This window comes from Sphaerodactylus townsendi, linkage group LG05 (genome assembly GCF_021028975.2).
Source record: "Sphaerodactylus townsendi isolate TG3544 linkage group LG05, MPM_Stown_v2.3, whole genome shotgun sequence".
NCBI classification, from domain to species: domain Eukaryota; kingdom Metazoa; phylum Chordata; class Lepidosauria; order Squamata; family Sphaerodactylidae; genus Sphaerodactylus; species Sphaerodactylus townsendi.
The window spans coordinates 64006266-64028534 of NC_059429.1; the positions used below are offsets into that span (position 1 = coordinate 64006266).

A 22269-nucleotide genomic window follows, 5' to 3' on the forward strand; every position below is an offset into this window, starting at 1 on the left:
GAAGTATTTGTGCGGATCCCAATAGGGCTGCCTTCTGAATCTGACAGATGTTAATTTTGTCAATTTGAAGATGTTTCAAGTGCTGCCCTAGTGTTTTCAGGATGGCGCCCAGGGTGCCAATTACCACTGGGATGACCTCAGCTGGTTTGTGCCATAGACGTTGAAGCTTGATTTTCAAATTGTGGTATTTAGTGACCTTCTCATGTTCTTTTTCAATGACCCTGCTGACACCGGGTACTACTATGTCGATGATGGTCACTTTCTTGTTCTTGATCATGGTGATGTCTGGTATATAATGTTTCAACCCCTGCTCACCCCTGCTCACCCGTCCGTTCCATTACTTTCTCCAGACAGTGTTCCCACCAGTTCTTAGCTGATCTTATGTTGTAATTCTTGCATAAATTCCAGTGGATCATCTTGGTCACTGAGTTGTGCCTCTGTTTGTACTCAGTCTAGGCAATCTTTTTGCAGCAGCTGAGGACATGGGCCAAATCCCCACTGAAAATTAAATAAACCAGGTTTCAAAATAAACTGCAACTTTTCATCGAGGTTTCAACCTCCCCACTGCAGCATGTTTCCAGTGAAGGCATCTATGCCTATCTCAGTTTCAAAGAATGTGACTAAAATAATTGCATGCCAAATCCTGTTTGAATTCCAGTAGCTGCTGGAAAGTTAGGGCAGCATGATTCTGTTGGTACAATTCTTAAAGAGAAAGGATATCCTTTTATTGTCATAAATCTCTGGACCTATTAGTACATATTAAATGTAAATTGCAATGACCTGAGCATGAGTAATGTGGTTTAGCTTTGTAGGAAGCATGCCTGTGCTTGCAAATTTATATGTATATATTTGCAGCGTGACCGCTCATTCTCATTAAACTGATGAACTGTTTCCAGAAGGAACAACAAGCATTTCTACTTCACTGCTCTAAATAGAAAATTTTAAAATGGCATATAAATGTGAAAATTTACAGCAAGTATTACAATTTGCAGTTAACTTTATCATCTCTGTGTAAGAGCTTCTTAGAAATATGGAAGATGGAAGATGACTACAATCTATACAATTAACACCAGAGTGTTAATTTAAGTTTGTACACTTCCTCATGTCGAATTTAAAAACTAAAACGCTAACCTGCCGAGCACCAAGGTTTCTTCCACTGCCACAAGAACTATGCATGTGAGATAATTTCCATTTACGTCTATTTCTAGAGAGACTCCATTTTGCTTTTTGAAAAGCTTATAAAAATCTTGTTTTCTGTCTCTCCTGTTTTTCCACATAGCCTAGTTGCAGGTGTTTGTAGATAAAGATGGGCTGTACCATCGTCAAGGTCAGATTTCTCATTTTGGGCATGGAGTCATAATTTTCTGCTGGATCTAGTCAGCAGGAGCCCTAATTGTAAGTTTTAAGAACTGGGTGATTTGCTCATCTTCCAGAGAGTCCTCACCAACTGTTCTCATAGTTGATTTGTTAATTTTAATTCTTTGGTGTGCCCAGTTTATGCCATAAATTAATCTCATCTGCATTAGCAGCCATCTCTCCTTTGTTTTGGGTCTTTTTTTGTCTATTTTGCCTGAAGAACTCTATGCACTGAGGATTTCTATTATTCTAGCCAGTATTTCTTTTAGTAAGGATGCTTTGTTGTTTTACTGAGTGTCTGTATATGCACCTTTTGATTTTATATCTGCTGCCTATTTCTTACAACCTTTTTTTTTAATAAAATATAAAAAAAATGCTTTGTGTTTTTGAATACTGGGGTGCTGGCATTGCCACCACCCCAAAGGCCTGGATGGGTCTTTGCAACAGAGGAAGTTGGACGATATCACAAGAGGAAGGCCAACAGTCACCAAGATGCCCACAGGACCACAAAAGGAGGAAGCAGGAAAGGATGGGGAAAGTGGAAAGATTAAGGGAAAGGAATGGGAAGCTTAAGGGAAAGGAAGGGAGGCCAGCTGATCCACAAAACTGTTGCTGTCCTCAGCCTTATGTCTTGTGGAACATCTCTGTCTTACATGCTTTATGAAACTGACCTAAGACCCATAGGAAGGAGATCTCATTATTCAGAGAGTTCTACCAGGCTGGTGCCAGAGCTTAGAAAGGCCTGGCCCTGGTCAGTTGCATGGTTCTGGGGCCAGGGACTATCAGGAAGTTGTTTTCAGACAAAGGTACTGCTCTCTGAAGAGTGTATTGGAAGAGGCAGTCCATATGGTCTCAGACCATTGAGACCTTTAAAAGTAAGTAGCAAAACTTTGAATCTGATCCAATATTCAATTTGGAGCTAGTTCAAGCTGGTGGAGCATCAGTTGTATATGCACCCCTAGTGGGGTCTCCATAAGGACCCGCACTATTGGATTTTGGACCAGTTGAAGTTTCTGGAGCAGCTTCAAAAGTAGAGCAAGTTACAGTAGTAGAATCTAGAGGTGACTGTTGCATGAATAACTATGGCCAGTTCAATATGGGACAGGTGAAGGGTCAGCAGTTGAGCTTGGGTGCCTTCAACTGCCTTATTTATGACCAGGGACTCCAACAAAAGGGATGGAAATCATCCCTAAACTCCAGACAGAGGAAGCTGGTACCAACTGCCCCTTCAAGAGCGGGTAATTAAATTCCCCGACCCAAGCTTCCCCAGTCTAGCCACAGAACCTCCATCTTTGATGAGCTCAGTTTCAGGCACATATGTTTCAACCATCTCATCACAGCTTCCTGGTCAGATGTTCTGAAATGGTGTTTGGCTGGCCATCCATCAACAGATATAGCTGGTATTATTTGCATATTGATGGTAATCCAGCCCAGAACTCCTGACCAACTGGATAAGGGGATGCATATAGATGTTTAAAAGCATGTTAATAGTAACTAGAAATCCTTGTTCTTGACTTCCACACTTTTGCATTTTTGAGATGTGTCAGTTTTGTGAAGGCTTTTAAATAATGCATTATTGAATCAAGAGACAAAGCAATTAACTTACTTTATTAGATTTCTGAAGCTGTGTCTCAATCCATTAGGTCAAGACAGTGATATTTTTTATGATATGTTCAAATGTTTCCTATAGCAAAATTTGAAGAATTAAAAACTTCATTAATTTGCTTCATATGCTATTCCAAGGTCCTCAGGACTCACACAGAATATTTGGTAATAATAGTTGCAGAAAGGCTGTAGGCAAAGGTTCAAACAATAGATTCTTCAACTGTATGTTTTTCTGAGTGATGTGTAGATTTAAATTTATTGAACACAGTCTACCTTTTCTGTATGATTGCCATTGAATAAATGAGACTTCCAGGGCTGGTGAATTTACAATCAGGCACAATGAACAGCAAAAAACATACAGAAAAGCATGGCAGAGCTCAGTGAAGAATGACTTGTTGTCTGATATGAACCAGGAACTCTCGGAAAGACTGGAGTAACTGCCAATTGCATGCTGCATCTGATAGGTACAGTCCACATCCCATCCCATGATGTAACTTTTGATATGTACCTTTTTTGGGAGATAAAATGAAAGTGGATTGTATTCTTACAAGAGATGCTTGTAAAACTGTACCAGCATGGTGTAGTGGCTAAGAGTAGCAGACTTGAATCTGCAGGACCAGGTTTGAATCCCCACTCCTTCACATGGTCAACGGACTCCAACCTGGTAAACTGGGTTTGTTTCTCACTCCTCCACATGAAGCCTGCTCAGTGACCCTGGGCTAGCCACAGTTATCTCAGAACTCTTCCAGTCCCACCTACCTCAGAAGGTGTCGGTTGGAGGGAGAGGAAGGGAAGGCGATTGTAAGCCACCTTGAGGCTCCTTACGGATGAGAAAAACATACTTTTTTGTTTGTTGCTATGCTTAACAGATGTGCATTCACCCCAAGAATGGCTCACAAGCTTGAAAGAAAATAGAAAGTCAAAAGTAAAGACCCAAGTCAGGGAGCCTGAAATGAACACTTCCTTATATCAGGAGTAGCTCCGCTTAGTAATGAACCAGCACCTGGCTGGCCTATCAATGAATACAAGGTGGTTGGTGTTTTATGATATTGGTTCGAGGATTGCTTGCAAAAGCTGCTTTTCTTCCTTTAGAAAAAAATTAATGGTACTCTGAGAAAATTTATGTAAAGGAGGAACACAACATGTAAAGATATTACTCTTAAAATATTTTGACACTTGTGCTATTCATTAACAGTGAAACCTGTTTTAAAGCACAGCTGAAATGAATGCATGGAATAAACAACTCAGATGAAATATGTTTTACATTATTATATTATATTCAGTTATGGTATGTTCAGTCTAAAGTTTGGATGAATGATGCCGATCTTTATGCATTGGAATTGTGACATACAAAGAATATACAGTAAATATAGATGGCCAAGGGCTTGGATTCTAGCTATTCATTTATTTGGATAGCTCCGTAGTTTGCAGGGGGGTGGGGTGGGGGAGAGATGTTGAATCTAAATTTGCATTAGCAATTCTTTTATTTAAAATTTTACTGCTTTTATTTTTAAAAAATGTTCATAATATAGACAACAAACCACCCCCACCCCCATTCACCCATCCTAACCATCAACTTTCCCCAAAAGTCAGCAAGGAATAGTTTTTCTTAGGAATGAGGCAAGACAGAAAAAAGGTATGTGTTATATCAACCCTGGATTAAAGGAAGTACATAAAGATACAAATTGTAGCAAATCAACAACTTTTGCAAATATGTGTTTCGTGTGTGTCTCCTATTACAGTTACAGTTTGGCATAGGAGCTGGGGATGAGGGGTAGGGTTGCCAGATTCAGGTTGGGAAACTCTTGAGCCTGGAGCTTGGGGAGGACAGGGAGACTTGAGCCTGGAGCTTGGGGAGGACAGGGACCCCATTGGGGTACAATGTCAGGGTGTACCCTCCAAAGCATCTGTTTTCTCCAGGGGAACTGATCTCTGTAATCTGGAAATGATCTGTAATTCCAAGGGATCCCCAGGTTCTACTTGTTGGCTGGTATCCTTCGTTGGGCAGCCATGGTAGTCTGATGAAGTAAAATAAAATAGGAATCCATTGTCACTTCAGAGACTAGCAGAATTTATTCCAGCATAAATTTTCATGAGTCAAAGGTCACTTGATTAGATGTATTGAAGGGTATATCCATTAGGCTAGACAGGAGGAAGATGTTTCAAAGAGACTGGTTTTTTTTAAGTAGATAAAATATTGTATCAGCTTATCTTTCACCAGATTTTATGTTAATCCTTGCCTATCTAAAACTGATGGGATCTCCCCTCTCAGTTAACTGATTACTCTTTTTATTCTACCTTCGTCAAACTTGCTATTAACAATTCTAAGATCCTGCCCTTATAAAACAAGAGTAATTTTATGCCTATTTGAATGTTTGTTTTCTGGTGTTTTGTGATCCCTTCATATTATTCTTTTTTCCTTGCTCTTCCATTCCACCAAGTGAAAAATGTCATGAAAGAGAATTAAGAAAGCCAAATAGTGTGTTGTGTTTTGACAGTCTGTCTCCTGTACGGCAACATAGAAATATACAACTTTGGTTGCAGGATTTAATTATATTCATCACTGTTCCTTCTTCTGCTCCTTTCCATAGGCAGTTGTTGGAACTTGCTGGTATGTTTCTCGCTTAACAAAGGCAACCCCTCCCCCAAGTGGTTTAAGTAGACAGGTGAAGTGATCTCAGATGAGGCAGCTTTGCAAGTAACTAAAAGCACCCTTTACGTTTCCACACAGAAATCCACAAATACTGCAGTTCTACAGAAGGATCAAGCAACCTGATATTTTCCCATACTTCCAGTCATTTCACACCATACACAAGGGAGAAATGTGATGGGAGAGAAGAAGACTGTTTGCTCTAATTAAAGAATCCTTTCTATTGAAATGTCTAAGCAAAGCTAGACACACGGGGCCAAATATTTGCCCCTAGTTAGAGCAGTGTAGCCCTGTGAAGCCTCTGCTGAAGACTGTTCCATGGTCTAATAGACACTAATAGTTCACCCCCAGGAAACTTCTCCTCAACAGCAGGTGATGCAGAACGAGAACTGATGACGGATACAACCCAAATGCTGCATAATAATTGGACACTTGGGACATGCAGTGACATGACAGGCAACCATTTTGCTGGGAGGTCTTGCTGTAGCACACATCAGGTTATTGCTAATGGTCTGTTGAATGCTGCAACCATGTTTCTCCCATATTGTACTGTTGCTATTTTTCCAGACAACTTTATAACAGCAATCAGTGTTTTTCAACAAGACAGCTGAGGGCACAGTGTGAATCAGTGTGATGGTGATATAGAATTGGTAAGCAAGCTGAAGAATTGCTTAAAAAATTGGAATAAATCCTGCATAGGAGGTCCTTTTTCATGAATACGTATGTTTTGTAGCAAAAATAATTTATGCATTTAGGGTCTGAGTTCTGTGTTTCTCCGAAATATAGTACTAGTTCATTCTTATTTATAGAGGCTCATGTCTGTTTGCATTTTATTTTTAAGGATGTAGCTTTGTTAACAACAGATTTATTGTGGAATAAACTTTCATAGACCAGAGCTCACTTCTTCATGAAGTGGGTCGTTACACTTACACTTACCTACTTACTTATTTTTACATGTATGCATTTGTCTAGAAAAAAAATTGTGAACTCTGAAGTCTGTGTGGTGTGTGTATAAATCTGTTAACCCCCCTAACACACTTCAGGCATCTCATGATGCACAAAATCTGATGCCATAACTAAGGTGTCACAAAATTCTCATTTTAGTAGTAACAAATTAATATGGCCAACTGGCTCTTGTGGTTTTGGGGGGGGGGCTGTTTGTCTGTGGTCTGGTAGTTTTTGCTTCTAAGGTTTCACCCACGTTTATGACTGGTATTTCCAGAGACATGTCATAATGAGATGTGTTTCTCTCCGTGGCACAGTGTAGAGTGATTGTGTGGTGGGGTATATGTTTTTGCCATCTCACAGGGGGTGAGGCACATTTGTATGTGTCTGGTTGGAGTTCCTTTACAGTTGCATTTGCTGTTTTATTTTCAATCACATTCACAACTGTATTTGCAATCGCATTTGCATTTACAATCACACTTGAAACTGCACTTGCAATTGCATTAGCATGTGTCTGGGAGGAATTCATTTGAATGTCTTTGGGTTTTGGTTTTGGTGTTTTTAATACTAGTAGCCAGGTTTTGTTGATTTTCAGACTCTCCTCCTTTTTGTTGAGTCTGTCCTGGTGTTTATGAATTTCAATCGCTTTCCTCTGTAGTCTGACATGATAGCTGTTGGAGTTATCAAGAATTTCTGTGTCTTCAAATAAGATCCTATGTCTGACTTGCTTTAGACTGGAGCATAGCTACAGAAAATGGGACAAACACTGAAATTGCCCCCCCCCCTCCAGACTCTGCTGTCCCATCAGGGCCTTCACAGTGGGGCAATGGAGTTTGGGCAGGGAAGGCAGTGCTGAGCCACACTAGTTGTGTTTAGGGAGGGAGGGAGGAGAGAGAGAGAGGGAGAGAGAGAGAGAGACATCTGGACATCATTCAGAACTAAAAGGAAAAAGGGGAGGTTTTATACCCTGTTCCTACTGCCCAAAGAATAAAATCTAAGATCCTAGATTTCTCTCCTGTGCTCTTAAAAAAGTGGTGCATAGAATCAAACCAAATATCAATATATACCTAAGATCTGTGAATTAAATAAACCTAACTGTATGAATAAATCCAGGGGACTAGCCATGTATATCTGTTGCATTTTGTCCTGCACTTTCGGCATTTTATAGGTCCTCGACTCCGCTGTTCATTTTTTCATACCCTAGCATGAAATAGTTCATCCCCTCTTTTCAATTAAACAAAAACTGGGCTGCCGTCCCACAAAAACTTATACTATAAAAAAATCTTGAAAGTACCTGTAAATATTTTTGTTTGTTGTTTTGCTAAGTGTCCTGCGCCCTGGGTGGGGTCCCCGCCAGGGCCCCTGTTGCCAACCCTTCTTCCCCTGCCCGGGTGCTGGAACCTCCAGCCTCACTCCCGTTCTCTGGGGAGTGGACTAAGTGGGAAGCCTTTTCAGCCACAGCTTGCTTAGGCTGCCCACAGCTTGCCACGAGACTGCAGGTAGCTGGGGAGAACGGCTAGGGAAGCCCCCCTGGCAGCCTCTGCTCTGATGCCCTCTCCCTCTCAACTCCTGCCACTTCTATCTTTCCTCCTTCTCCCCCCCTCTCACGGTCCTTCTCACTCTCTGCACACTCCCTCCCTCTCTCTGGATTTCCACTCCTTTGTTCTCCTCTCCACCTCTCCACACTCCCTCTTTCCCCTTCCTCCCACACGCTCCCTCTTCTCCCTTCCACCATGCCGTTCCCAGCCCTCACACCCCTCCCACCTTTTATCCCCTTCCTGGTCTTCCATGGGGTTAAAAACCCTGCCCCTTTGCCTCGACACTTGCTTCCGCCCTCTGTTCTCAGCCCGTCGGGGGCCCGCTGGGCTCACTCATCATGCTTCTCCCCCTCGTTGCCAAAGCGTCGGCTGGGTCCTTCCGTGTTTCACTCCTCCATCTTGTCGCCAAAGCGACGTCTGGGGCTTTTCCCGTAGCCCGAGCCACCGTTTGCCCCCCAGGCCAGGGAGAGGGCGGGAAACCCCTTCGGACCCCCGTCGTTGCCGCCACAGGACTCCTCCCAGGCCGAGGAGGGGGCGTTTGCTGGCAAGTCCGGGAAGGGGGTGGGGGATAAGTCTGGGGAGTAGGTGGGGGCTACCCCCGCTCCCGGACACTAAGTAGCAAGACCTTGGATCCAATGGAGAATTTTTTTTTTCCCAAATACATTTATTTCCAACCAAAGATCACTGACATATACATCAATAATCAAGCTGTTACACAACATAAATATATGACAATGTAACAATCCTTATATAGATTATTATATTATAATATTAAAACTTTACATATTGTTATTAATTGCACAAATATTTACAAAAAATTCCTATTTACTATATCCACTACTATTCACTATCTATAACTATTCGTAAACCTTCCGTAATACACCAGCAAGACAACTATCAGCAGACTAAGACAAGTTCAATGTCCCCCTTATTACACTAAATGAGTAATCCTCCCCCTTTGTTTCCTCCTGTAACATTGGTCATCCAGAAAATCATATTTATCACTAAGAGAACAATTGGAGTCATTCATTCACCCATTTCTTCCTGTATTTGTTTTTATACTTGATATAAAGTTCAGTATGTAATGTAGTGATGTTTGATATCCAATGGAGAATTTCTGTGGGTGGTAAAAAATCTCCAAACCACATTCAATAGGTCCCAAGAGCAACATTTTCAGGTCATTTGGGCCGAAATGGAAGAGGGGAGCAAGAAACGTCATTCTCTACAAACAGAAATTCCTTTGGTCCATGGAAATCCTCAGTGGTAGTCAAGCCCCTGTCTGAAGTGCAAAAGATAAAACTGCAATGCAGAAACACCATACACATATTGACCTTCCACCATGACACTCTCAAGATCTCTTTTTCACTTTTCTTCCTAAGATTCAATCTTGCCACCAGTACCCCCACAATGGGGATAGGAGGAAGAAGGCCCTCCTGTTGTCACTACCAGGCATGCGCACACACACACACACACACATACCGCCATCAGGAGCTAGACAGGGCAGACTAGGAGGAGAGCAAGAAGGCTCTGCAGCTGTCACTGCTCACATGTCCCCCATCAGCAGGAGCCAGCCAGGGCAGACTGGTCAGGAGTCCAGCAGGGACAGGAAGTGGAGGGAATCCCTTCCTCCCTTTCCCACCTGCTTGCCCGCCCACTTGCTTGTATGCCCACACAACACAACGGGCATGCTCCAGCTTCATCTTTTTATCTCCCTGTTTTTAAAGATGTCTATCCTGATGAAGATTAGTTAAGAACTTGAAAGCTTGCACACTATTGTTAGATTCGAGTCCAATAGGATCTTAGAGACGAACAAGATTTTCAGGGTAAGAGCTTTCGAGAATCAAAGCTCCCCTTGTTGGATAAATTGGAATTGAGATCTCTGAGTCTTTATATCCCAGTCAGAATGTGAGAAGTGTCTTCAGTGAAGGCCCTTAGAATACAGAGGTACAATGTTCACTGAAATTAAGTTGATTAGAGCAAAGGGGAAATGCTGGGGTACAGAAGATTAGTGAGATAACAATCTCCCCTTAAAACTTCCCTGTTTGAGGACTTCCACTTTTAGGCCAGCAGTGGAATGACATGGAAGACTGAAATGTTCTTTCACTGGTTTTTGAATGTCAGATTAATGTCCATTTATTATTGTCCATTTATTTATTATGTCCACTGGACTGGCCTGTTTTCCCATTTCAATCAATCAATATTTTTATTACGGTCAAAGACCAGAAGGGTTTTCCCATTTAGGGAGCAACATTTGCTGACATTTGTTGGCATATATAACCTTAGAAGATGAACAAGTGAATGAAGCTGAAATGGTATTGCTGGTGTTGTAAGGTTCAATGAATGTGTTGACAGAGTAAAAACTGGGACAAAGATAGGTTTGTTGAAGGTACTGGTCACAGAGTCTGTGTCCATATTAGGAATGGCATTGTTGTGGGTGAGGAGTTATTTTAGCTTAAGAGACTGTCTGTGAGCAGGAAAAGATTTGCTTCCCAATGTCTGAGTGAGAGAAGTATCATTGTCCAGCATAGGTTATAGGACATTAATGATACATTGAGTTGAGTTACCACTAATGGTGTTCTGCTATTGTTTTATTTGGGCCTATCTTGTAGCAGGTTATTTCTTGGTATTAATCTGGCTTTGTTAATCTGTTTTCTTACTACATCAGGAAGACATGGTAATTACAAGAATAGATGTTATAGATCCTGCAGTCAAGAATCTCTGTCAGGGATTCAAACAGATGTAGCTGTAGCAAAGAGCTTGGCTGTAGACAATGGGTCATTTGGTGTGTTTATAATGGTTGATGGAAGTATGTAGATATGTTTAGCGACCTGTAGGTGTCTGGTATAAGGTGGTTTTTAATGCTACCGTTATGTATTTGTACAGTGGCATCTAGACTTAAATCTGCCTATTTTGCTGCAGACCAATACAGCTACCCTCTGAAAAATACCATTTTGTGTCATTTTGCTTAGTCAAGAAAATATACTACCTAGTTTTTGTGGAGAATAAAGTGGTCCAGTTTGTGATATATGTGAAAGATGTTCTGCAGGAAACATAGGTCAAATGGACAAATATAAATGAAAGCTATGATTTGTTCATTTGATTCAAATGAGGAATTAAATTCATACATCTGATTTTAAAGGTGATATTTTGCATGTGTGCCAAACAGTGATACAACAGACCATTTTACTCAATCTGTAGGGTGATTTCTCCACTCAAGTAACTGAGGCATGCTACTGAGTAGAGCTGATTGTAGGAGAAAAGGCAACACACATAGCTGATGCCTATCATTTTTTCCCACACCCATGTAACTACCAGATGATTCCACCAAGGTCAGCACCTAGGTGATGGTAGCTTGCTTCCAGTGTTCCCGGCTAAACATAACCCTAATCTCTTCCCCATTTTTTCATACCACACCAACATCCCAATACACCAGCATTCACAAGTAGGTGTTATATTTTTTATGGGGGGGGGGGGATGTAAACGAAAAGAATGCCTACTCCTACATAATCCCAGTCATTTAATCCATCCATGCTTATTGCAAACCCAGTGACAGGTGATAAATGTTAACATCAATTCCCTCCTCTTGCATGTTGAACTATATAGTAAACTTTTATGACTGCTGAAACTATGGCTGCTCAGGACACATGCACCATTATATGATAGTGAAATGCCTATCATCATAATAGTTAGTATTTGTTTGAAGGGAAGCCTTCTATATATTAGAGGCACTTGGGGAGGGCAATATATTTTTTTGAATTCTGCTGAAATATTCCATGCACCCCTATTGTGACTAGAAACCTATTATCCACTGCAGAGAGGTGGATGTGGTTCAATTCTTTATGTCAGCATATAACTGAGGCACACTGTTAGGGTCATTATTAATAAGGTGACTATACCTGATCATAGTGTCCCTAGTGCTTGGGCGGAAAGTCAGGTTTCTCCTTTTTTTGCTTAAATGTATTTCAAATTGCAGTCCAGTTGCTGTGCAACATGCTCTGTGGAAGATGCCAGTTCCCAACTGCATATCCCAAACCCTTATTTCTGTTTTCTTATCCTGGGTTCTGTTCCTTATTATGAGAACCCTGGCATATGGATTCTATATAAACTGGTGAACCACTGTACAGATTCATTTTCATTCTATCTTGGCACTGACACAAATCTACATATTCAATGTGATAAATTATTGTCAAAGGCTTTCATGGCCGGATTCAACTGGTTCTGGTGGGTTTTCCAGGCTGTGTGGTCATGGTCTGGTGGATTTTGTTCCTAACTGTCCTGCGCCCGGGGTGGGGGTCCTGCCAGGACCCCTGTTGCCAACCCACCTCCCTTTCCCGGCTGCTGGGACTACCGGCCTCACTCCCGTTGTCCGGGGAGTGGACTATGCGGGGCAGCCGCTTTACCCACGGTTTGCGCGGGCTGCCCACAGTTGACCCAGGGACCACAAGAAACCAGGCAGGGAGAGTACACTAGCCTCCCTGCCGGCCCGAGGGCTGCTGGCCTCCGCCGCCTCCCCCTCCTCTGGCCCCTCCGTCGGTCTGCTACCCCTCCTTCTCTCCAGGACGTTCCTCCCTGAAGCTGTCTCCCTCCCTCTCTGGCTTCCTCTCTGTCCTCTTTGTTGCCTCTCTCTGTTTTCTCTCTCACCACCCTCCACGCGCGCACACACCCTCCTTCCCTCCTCCTCGCCTGCACTCCCTCCCTCCGTGTCGAGGCTGCGCCTTTTTATCCCCTCTGCAGCCAGCCTCCGGCCTGAAAACCCCGCCCCCGTCATCAGCTGGACAGGAGCCAGCTGGCCGGGTTCGTCAGGCCCGGTCTTCCCGTCGCGCTGCCTCCTGCCTCCGAGATCTTCGCCTGACGTCCCGGCTGGCCAGGCAACAGGTGAGGCGGCCGGGAGCGGCTCCACCCCGTCGGCGCGCCGGCAATCGGGCTCGGCGCCCTTCCGAGCCGCGCTTGCGCGGCGACGAGGCTCCCCCTCCCTTGCGGCGGCGCCTTGCGCTGGCGAGCGGGCGTCCGGTCGCTGCGGGCGGGGCCGCAAGTCCGGGGAGGGGGTGGGGGCTACCCCCGCTCCCGGACACTAACGTTTCGCCTGCATCTGTGGCTGGCATCTTCAGAGGTGTATCACAGAGAAAAGTCTGTCTGAGTGAGAAGGGAAAGTTTAGTGTGGTATATTGTCCATGTCCCAGGATGGGGAACCAATCGTGAAGTGTTTGGGTGGAACTTGCATACTCAACCACACCTTTGCATAGCAAGTTCCAGATAAATTATCATTGATAAATTATCTGATAAATTATCAGAACCTGATAAATTATCATTGAGGTGAGCAAACCCGATAAATTATCATTGAGGTGAGCAAATCACCTCACTTAGAAACTATAGAATAGCTCTTGTTTTAGAAATAAAATCAATAATTGTTCAAGACGTAGTAATTGTGCTCAGCAAAACATGCCATTTTCATAAATCATTCACTTTCATTTTCATCAATCATGCATTACAGCTGGAGAATGGAAACCTGTTGGACATAGATGAAAATCTTGGTAGAGTCACTCAGGTAAGCTGATCCTTTTGTAGAAGTAGATAAACTCACTACCACAGTCTCACTAGTTAATTTGAAATTAACTCCAGTTACTGCAAGTCCTAAACCAGGAATTATTGGTAGAAATTCTGGTCACAGTCCAACTTCATAATGTCAAAATGTTCATCACACAAGCTAGCTTTTCATGGAATGCAGTGTCTAACGGGGTGATCCGATGAAGAGCTAAAGTAACTCCACATAGGTTTGCGCTGAAGTATGCATACATCTTGACTTGGATGTACAAGGGTATCCAGGGGTTGAATGATTCTACCCATGAAATATAACTCTCCCCTGCTGTCTCCAAAATTCCTCCCAAGATGCTACTGTAAACTTATTTGAGGCTTCACCACCAATTCTTTCAACTGGTGAAAATGCTGTGGTGGATCCTAGTTCCTTTGCAGAAACTGGTGTTTTTTTACTTTTAGTTCCAAGTGCATCATTGATTGAAACTGGTCACACTTCACCTGTTATATTTACAATAGACAGAGGCAAGGTCTCAATGTGGTTAAAGGAGAAGTAACAAAAGGCAAAGGCATGATAGAAAGATATCAAAGGGTAAGATGAAGCGGTTGATTGAAGCAACTTCTAGCCCGGGAATAGGCAGCCTTCTTGTTCCCTTGTGCCTCCCCTCTGCCCGTGCCATGTTTTTTGTTAACATTGTTGCTGTGCCCATAAGCAAAAGAGGAGTCAAGTACACTGAGACCAAGCTGAGTTGTTGTGCCCAATACCTCAAGGCTGACCTCAGACCCAACTAATTGTTATGTGGGTATAGGAGGTGATGACTGGTAAAAAAAAAAAAACCTTTGTCATCTTACATACCAGCAGTCCCAGCAATAATGCCAGTAGTCTTAAATTGGTTAGGCAGAAACCAAGCCTAGCATGACAACCAACCACAGTTTTGCCATGCCACTGTGTTGAGCACATGTCCTGGGGTTTGCCTACCCCATTCTAACAAACAGTGCCTGTTTTCCAGTGTGTCCTTTTCTTGCTAACAAAATGTCGAAGTGATTTTATCTTGTATTCTCATTAGTTATGAGTTTCCATTAAAACAAGTTGAGACAGAAGCAAAATCTTTTAATGGACATTTTTCTTCAAAAGCTTTTTAAAAGGCTGTTTATATTAGCCAAATTAATTTTGATCAGCTTTGTTGTTTCATGCTAATGCAACTTTCCTCATCGTTCCTCAGTTCATCATATTACGTTTTCTCACCATCATTTCATAAACATTCATTAATTCACTATGGGTTGGATCCTACAAATTTTTTAGAGGAAGTTTTAAAGAATTAGATCTTTCTCCATATTCACTCTGCCCCAGCAGCCTGTTATGGTTCAGAAAGAGCTGGTGCCAGGGCTCAGGATTTAAGTGAACAAAAACCCATACAACCCTGGTAGCAGTGAATGTGGGGGAAGATGAAAAAAAATCATCCCTTGCTCTTCCTTCAATATTGTTTCCACTGATCTAAAAATCTCTGTTGGCATTAGAGGATGTAGGGGAAAGGGGAGGAGCTATTTCACTCATATATTCTCCTAATTCAGAGGTCGGCAACCCATTTTCCACGGCCCCAATGATCTACCGAGCCGGAGAGGCGGCTCCACATGGAGCCACCTCCGGTTCGGTCCCTCCACTCACCTTTCCTTCCAGTGCTGCTCTGGAGGGCTGGAGGGACACGCCCATGCTACCCTCCAACCTCCAGGCTACATGGAGCCGCAGTCACTGCATTACATGAAATTTTGTCCAAGTGGACAACAGAAGGTGCTAGTGTGGGATGAAGACGGGGAAGAACTGCATTGGTGCTTTGTAGCATCCCCCCCTCTGCCATTACAATGACAGCATGTCACATTTGCAAGTCAAGCTGAATGCAAATATGCAAGAATATTTGGTGGTATAACTATCAAGAACCAGGAAAAAACATATATCAGATTTCACTTCCCTAAATTTTCTTGGTTTTCTGAATTATTGAGGGTGTTCTTGTAATGGCAGGAATAACTGAATTTCAACTGAATTCTGCATATATGTCTATGTACATGTCAGACATATTCTCTGAAATTGTATCTCGATCTTTAAGCTGCTGGTATTGTTATTTTTTTTAAATGTCGATGTCTTTCTGTGTTTTCCTCAATCATTATTTATCAACTGAATCTTTTAAGAACAGAAGGTTTAAAGCCTCATCACTATGTCCTTGGTTTCTAGAGGCCAAAAGAAACACTAATCCCATCATTAGGGAAATTTCCCATAGGTAGGCCTGCCCTTTGTTAAACATTAATTTGCTGTGTTCTTTGCCACATGAGGATATAGCATTTAAAGTGCGCAACAGATTTCATGAGCAACTCAGTCATCCCTGGTATATTCTTTCACAGCAAACATTAGAAAACCTTCTTTTCCTTATTCAATATTTTAAGTAGAATTAGCAGTTCTGTCTCCTTACAATGCTAGAATTAGTAGTCCTTGCATGTTAACATATCGTACACACGTTTAAAGCTAAGTTTCACTAGACTGGCCAGTTCTAAATAACTCAAATGCCTACTGATTGGAAATCCTGCCCTCTTTCTGGAAGACCACACATAGGTTAGATGGAAGTAATGCTGGTCAGGAAGATGTATACTTTGGAGAGGCTGGATCAACTTATAGTAGATGGAATGAAGTTGGCTTTTGCAGAACAGGTTAATCACTTGGGCTCATCCTTGCTTTTTGAAAAGCAGGGTGCCATGGCCAAGAGTTCCTGCTGTCCACTATATCTGGTTCACCAATGCATTCCCTTTCTAAGTGTAGGCAATCCGGCCACATTAATGTACCTTTTGTAACCTCACAGTTACAGTGTGCTTGACACTGGGTTCCCCTTGACAATAGCTTAGAACCTATAACTGGTGCAGAATGCAGCTAGCTGACAAGAATATATCTTGCCTATTTTAAAACAGCTACATTGACTGTCAGCTTATTTCTGACTTCATGGTACATCTGCTTTATCTGCTATATTATGACAGTATATCTGCTGTAGTCTTCAAGCTGCCACCTTCTAGGCATCCTCTTATTTAGGGTGGCCAACTTGGCAACAGGTAAAGCTCATTTTTTTCATCATATCAACCACCTTGAACAATGGGCTTCCTGAAGAGCTGAAATGTGCCTTCTTTGGAGGTGTGCTGCAAGGCTATTGCACTTGTCAGGGCTTTTAATTGGGAGCAGGCTGCTGGCATTTTTTTGAGGGGATGGGGATTGTTTGGTGAGAGGAACTATTGTATATTTTAAATTTGAGTTTGTAAACTTCCTTGAGTCATTGGGGAAGATAGGGTACAAATGTTTTCATAAATAAATTTAGATCAAGGCTCAGCTGATTAAATGTTATGCCTTTTAAAAAGTTTGAAAGTTCAGTGCTAAATATCTTTGCAAGTGAAATTATTCTTCTGTTGCTATCAGTGTCATCTCATACACAAATAATATGCGCGTTCAGCCTGTTGCTGGTGACCGTGGTCTTAAGGTGCTGCAGTTTTCAACTTTTTCAGACCTACGGTCAACTTTTAACCTGTACCCACTGAGCAGCAATCACTATCAGGAAGTGAGAAGAACCCAGTCTTAGAACATACCTGTACTAAAGAAGGCATCTCTTGCCAAGTGACCTCACTTCCCCATACTGCTGCTTTTCTCAGTGTGCACCCAAAGAGGAGTGTGAGTCATGGAGCCCTTGCACACAAGCAGCAGGCTGTTTCACAAAGAGGATCACAGTTGCAACTATATAGAGGCTTACAGGGGGATTCTGCACAGCAAATGAATAACAGGTTGCAGTTAATAAAGGAACCCATTTTCCTTCTTTCCTTTCACATGTGTGCCATACAGGCAGCATTTGGAGCCCATTGAAACAATTTGGGTCACTTTCACGCCTTCGCATGGAGACGCTTCTCTTTTAAAAAACATTTCTTGCAACACATGCGTAGCTGCGCAGGCATAGAGAAATGAATCCCCACAACCATGGCAATCATCTCACAATACAGTCGGCAGCACCTGTGTAGCTGTGCATGTGTAACATGCTTTTTTTTAAAAAAAATCTGCAATGGCTGGACAATAATGAACATATTGCTGTGTCAGGCAGATTATCCCTGACTGTAAGCCGAACAGTGGAAGGGAGGGAAATAAAGTACCTCCTGCCTGGTTGTTTGCACAGAAGCAGATCCAATTTGGGATTTTGCAAAAGAATCGCTTGTTTAGCGATTTTTAAAAATCTCTGGCTGATGGAAATAAAACAGGGCAAACTCGTTTTGGGGACGGGACCTGTGCAAAGCCTTCCCCGGCCCCCCAAACTGTTTGTATTGCTCTCTGTACCTATTGTATTTCCCTGTGTGAAGTCAACCACAGTCCAGCAGATAGAGTTGATCCATCTGAAGGTTTGAACCATGATTTATAGATTACTACCATATTGCATCCACAGCTGGCTCTGTGGCAACTAGCAGCCCAGAGGCTATGGCAAGAGCTGTTGATATTATCTTTTAAACCATCTTCCTTGAGGGGAAAAAACTGTGTAGAGAATCTCCATCTAGGTGACTGGTAAAAGCTGTAGAAGACATGGGGGATTTTCTACAGCACAATTGGGAATCCCATTTAATGGGATTACATTTCACTTGCTAAGGGCAAAAGTAGAGAATCCTGGTTTCCTGATGCCACAAATGTTTTACTCTGAAGTCAATCCGAAGGCTAATCTACTATAAATATTCTGTCCAGATGGCAGACTATGCACCTTGTAGTGAATGTTTTGTTTGGCCTTCACTCACAAATATATGTTGGAGAGGTAGGAAGGGCCTTACAGGCCCTTTCTTCATTTGTTACCACAGGTAACTTTTTTCTTTAAGCAATCACTTTGATTTTCAATAATATATCCGTGCTGGTGACTGAAGGAAGCTGGATTAATTTTTTCCCTTGATGTTCTAGTTTCAGTTTGAGTAAGGAGCTCCTCCTGCTGCTAATGTCAGAAGATTGACATTTTTTTCTGACCAAGTGTCAGCACTGATCTAGATATAAAACTGCCCTGAGGACACTTAGAAGAATAGGAATTTATGATAAATTCAAATTTTCTTTTCCTTTCAGTGGTATTGCCAGCTATTAAACTGGCATCTTGAACCTAAGGAAATAGTAAGATTTTCATGATGGCTTTTCTCATGGATTATCAGTCTGAATGCAGCAAATGCCCAAATAATTTACTACTGAATTAATTATTCTGACAGATTATTTTGCTAATTACTACAAGACCATCCTCTGTGTTTCTCAAATGATAAGGAAAGGAAGATGGTCTGATACCTTTGAATTTTTTTACAGGCTGTTACCCAACTAGAGCTGTTTGGTGACATGTCCACTCCTCCTGATGTAACCTCTCCCCCTGTAAGTATGGAGAAATGTCCTGTCTTCTTCTCATTTGCCATTGTCAGGAGCTTATTATAGTAGCACAGCAATTAAGATACACATGAGAAATGATGCCTTCTACTAAACTGGAAAGGATTTCACAGAAAAGATTGCAGTCATTTTGCCCAGTTTTAAATTTTTCCTCGGTAAAAATACTCGTTACTTCACTACTTTTCTAGCAAAAATTCCTTACACCAATCCACTTTAAAGTTATTAAAATCTCACAGGCCCAGACCTTTGTTAGTATAAAGAAACAGGTGCTGTGGAAATAGATATATGTCTTAGGAGTTGGAAAGAATGCTTTCACTTTATTCATACTCATTCATTCACCCCTTCAGACAAGAAAGGTCTCCTTGGCAGCAGAAGCAGCATCTGAGATCCATTCTAACTGTCTTTTATTTTGCAGACTCCTGCAACTCCAGGAGATGCCTTTATCCCATCTTCATCCCAGTCACTTCCTTCAGGTGCAGACATGTTTAGTTCTGTACCTTACAGCACTGCTGCCGTACCCTCAGGTTAGTTATTTATATCAAGCTATTAAAAATCAAACTGTTTAATCAATCTGAAGATGTGTGGCTTTCACTTGAATGTATGTGAGCTTTACTGAGCATCCAGAAATATAAAAAACAGGCAATGATGGAGTAGCAGCTAGAAACTAGATTATCATACATGTGTGCTCATTACTTGATGATGACATTATTGAAACAACTGGCGATGAGTTGCATGTGTGAAGGAGCTGTCCCTGATCACAAGGAGATTCATTTTTCAAACACAATGTCAGGAAAATCAGTTTATACTTTCAGTCACCAGTCATCGAGTAATGTCACATGGATGATTGTCCCTCTCCTGAGAAATGACTCTTCCGAACCCTTGCCTGTTCATGGCTTTGGTAGGTATATGTGTGAAAACCAACTTGGTTTGGTATACATTTACCTATATGTAAGATAAAAATTACAGAGCCTTCCTTGTAGAGTGTTTTATTTTTCATTTTTAAAAAAATTCAATAAAATTACTCAAATCCTGCTACATTTTGCAGAGCAGACAGGATTTCTTGGAATTAGATCATGCCATTTCATTCCATTGGCACTTTCATGTTCCTCTGAAACAAGGATTCTTCTGTTGATGCAGCATGCTGTTCCACGGGAGTATCTTGTGTTACTGAAAGGGCCCTCCCCTGGGGAACATGCACTCACTCTTCAGTGGAATAAAATGGTAGGATCCAACCCAATCTCATTCTGAATTTGGTGGGGCACCCGTCTAGTGTTACCTTTGTGTGTGGAGAGGTGATTTCCTCTGCAACTTTTGTAACAATACTGTATGAAATTCAGATGTTGAGAGCACAGTTTTTTTACTGTTCTTAATTTACAAATGCTGATGATTTGTTTCCTTCATTTATAGTCTACCTTTCTTACCAAGACTCATGATACCATTTTAACACTTTACCTGAGTTGGAAGTTCAGGGTATTTCAGAAATGATATGTTTGTTCTCTACTAATTCTTTTAAATTGTTCAGGAGTTAGGTTTTGTTGCATGAATTCCTTCCCCCTTGGTATGATTTTCTGTACTGAAGAAATAGCATAAGAAAGGTCTGTTTTAAAAAATTCCACTATAATGTTAACCGTATGTTAGCTAAATGTGCTGTGATGCACACCAAATTTCCAAATACTGCTTCCAGATAAACTAAATAAATTGTCCAAAGAATGAAAATATGCTTATAGGTGCATGTACTGCATCCTTTGACTTCAGAAGTCCCACAACTGTATCTTGACTTCTGAAATTTTGGTAGGCACTACCTACATATTACAGATAAATTTGGACTAGTTATCCTATAAATAAATTGGCAATTGAAGGAGCTATTCCACAGCCCATACTGACCCCTTTTATTTGACAAAAGAAATCCTTATTAAATCTAAAGTAACTCTTGTCGATAATTATGCCTGCTAATTGTGTAAGGTATGGGAGAACCGAGAAGCTGACTGGGAATCAATGAAGAACCAGGCACACAGTAGTGACAGGTAACACATTTGTTGCACCCAGGCAGAAGAAAGCTCACAGCAAGGCTTATATAGAGAGCCTTGTTCAAGGGGCTGGAATTCTGCAAGGAGTTAATCCTTATCAGATGCAGAGACTTCTAATCTCTCATATCTTGCTGCCAAATGAGTGTTCCCTCTTTGCTTCTTCAGTAGCAGCCTCTGCTTCTGCCTCCTATGCACAACTGGCTCATCACTGGGTTCCCTAGGAAGATCTGCAGGCTCCTCCGCCTGTTTGTCGTCAGGCAGGGAAGGGCTGGGCGCTGGCTCTGCTGCCTGGTCTTCCTCAGGAGCAGCCAACTCTGGCTGCACTGTGTCCTCAGGTTCTGCCTCAGAGTCCTCTGAGTCCTGGTAAGTACCCAGGGGCTGGCTCATGACAATTACTTTGTGCAGCCCCAGATAAAAGTTACTTTAGATTCAGTCAAGATGTTCTTTTCAAAATAAAAGGGATCTGTGTGGGCTGTGGAATAGCTCCTTCAATTGCCATCTTATTTATGGGAAAACTAGAGTCCAAATTTACCAGTAATCTGTTTCGGGACAAGATTATCATCTATAATATATAGATTATTTTTTATATTTTTGTTACCTACGTATTTGCAAGTTTATCTACACAAGAATATAATGGCTAGAAATGTTTTCTATTCTTCCCCAGTCTGAATTTACTGACAGAATAGAACCAACCCTTTTCTCACACTAGCAGGTCAATCTGATATATTAATAGAATCATATTTTCCCTTTGTATGCTGTTCTTAGCTGCATCCTTGTGGAATTTTTAAAAAATTGTTTTATTCATAATTGTTATAAAAATTTTGTTCTACCTAGAACTACCTAGTAAATAAACTTTGTTGAAATTCTGGGACTCTATAAGACCAGAATTCTGAATTCATTTGAATTTGATTTTATTTTGAATTTATTTTCATCACTTTAGCTATGCAAATCTATAGGAGTATTAAAAACTAGTTCAGAAAAGGTAAAAAAAAATTCTATAACATAAAAAATGTTTCTACAATGTGAAATTACTAACACCATTGTAGTTTAAATGCTTCACTACTTATTACACTTACTTAATCCTTGTATATCAGAAAAGGTCAAAATTTAGACAGATATAAATTACACTGAAAAGGAAAGGGGCGGAAATCAAAACATTATTCCTACTTTAGTGTACTTAGAAAGTACTGAATTCAGTGGACATAA

General features: G+C 41.6%; 1 protein-coding gene across 9 annotated transcripts in view; it reads left to right on the forward strand.

Moving 5' to 3' along the window:
• DAB1 (DAB adaptor protein 1) overlaps positions 1-22269 on the forward strand; it is an 833814-nt gene that overhangs the window by 796682 nt on the left and 14863 nt on the right. For 7 of the 9 annotated variants that reach the window (XM_048498960.1, XM_048498957.1, XM_048498955.1 and 4 more), the window contains 3 exons: positions 13586-13639; positions 18962-19024; positions 19452-19560. In XM_048498960.1, the coding sequence (XP_048354917.1) occupies positions 13586-13639; positions 18962-19024; positions 19452-19560 (226 nt within the window). The remainder of the gene's footprint in view (positions 1-13585; positions 13640-18961; positions 19025-19451; positions 19561-22269) is intronic. The other 2 variants (XM_048498959.1, XM_048498962.1) reach the window with 1 other exon arrangement.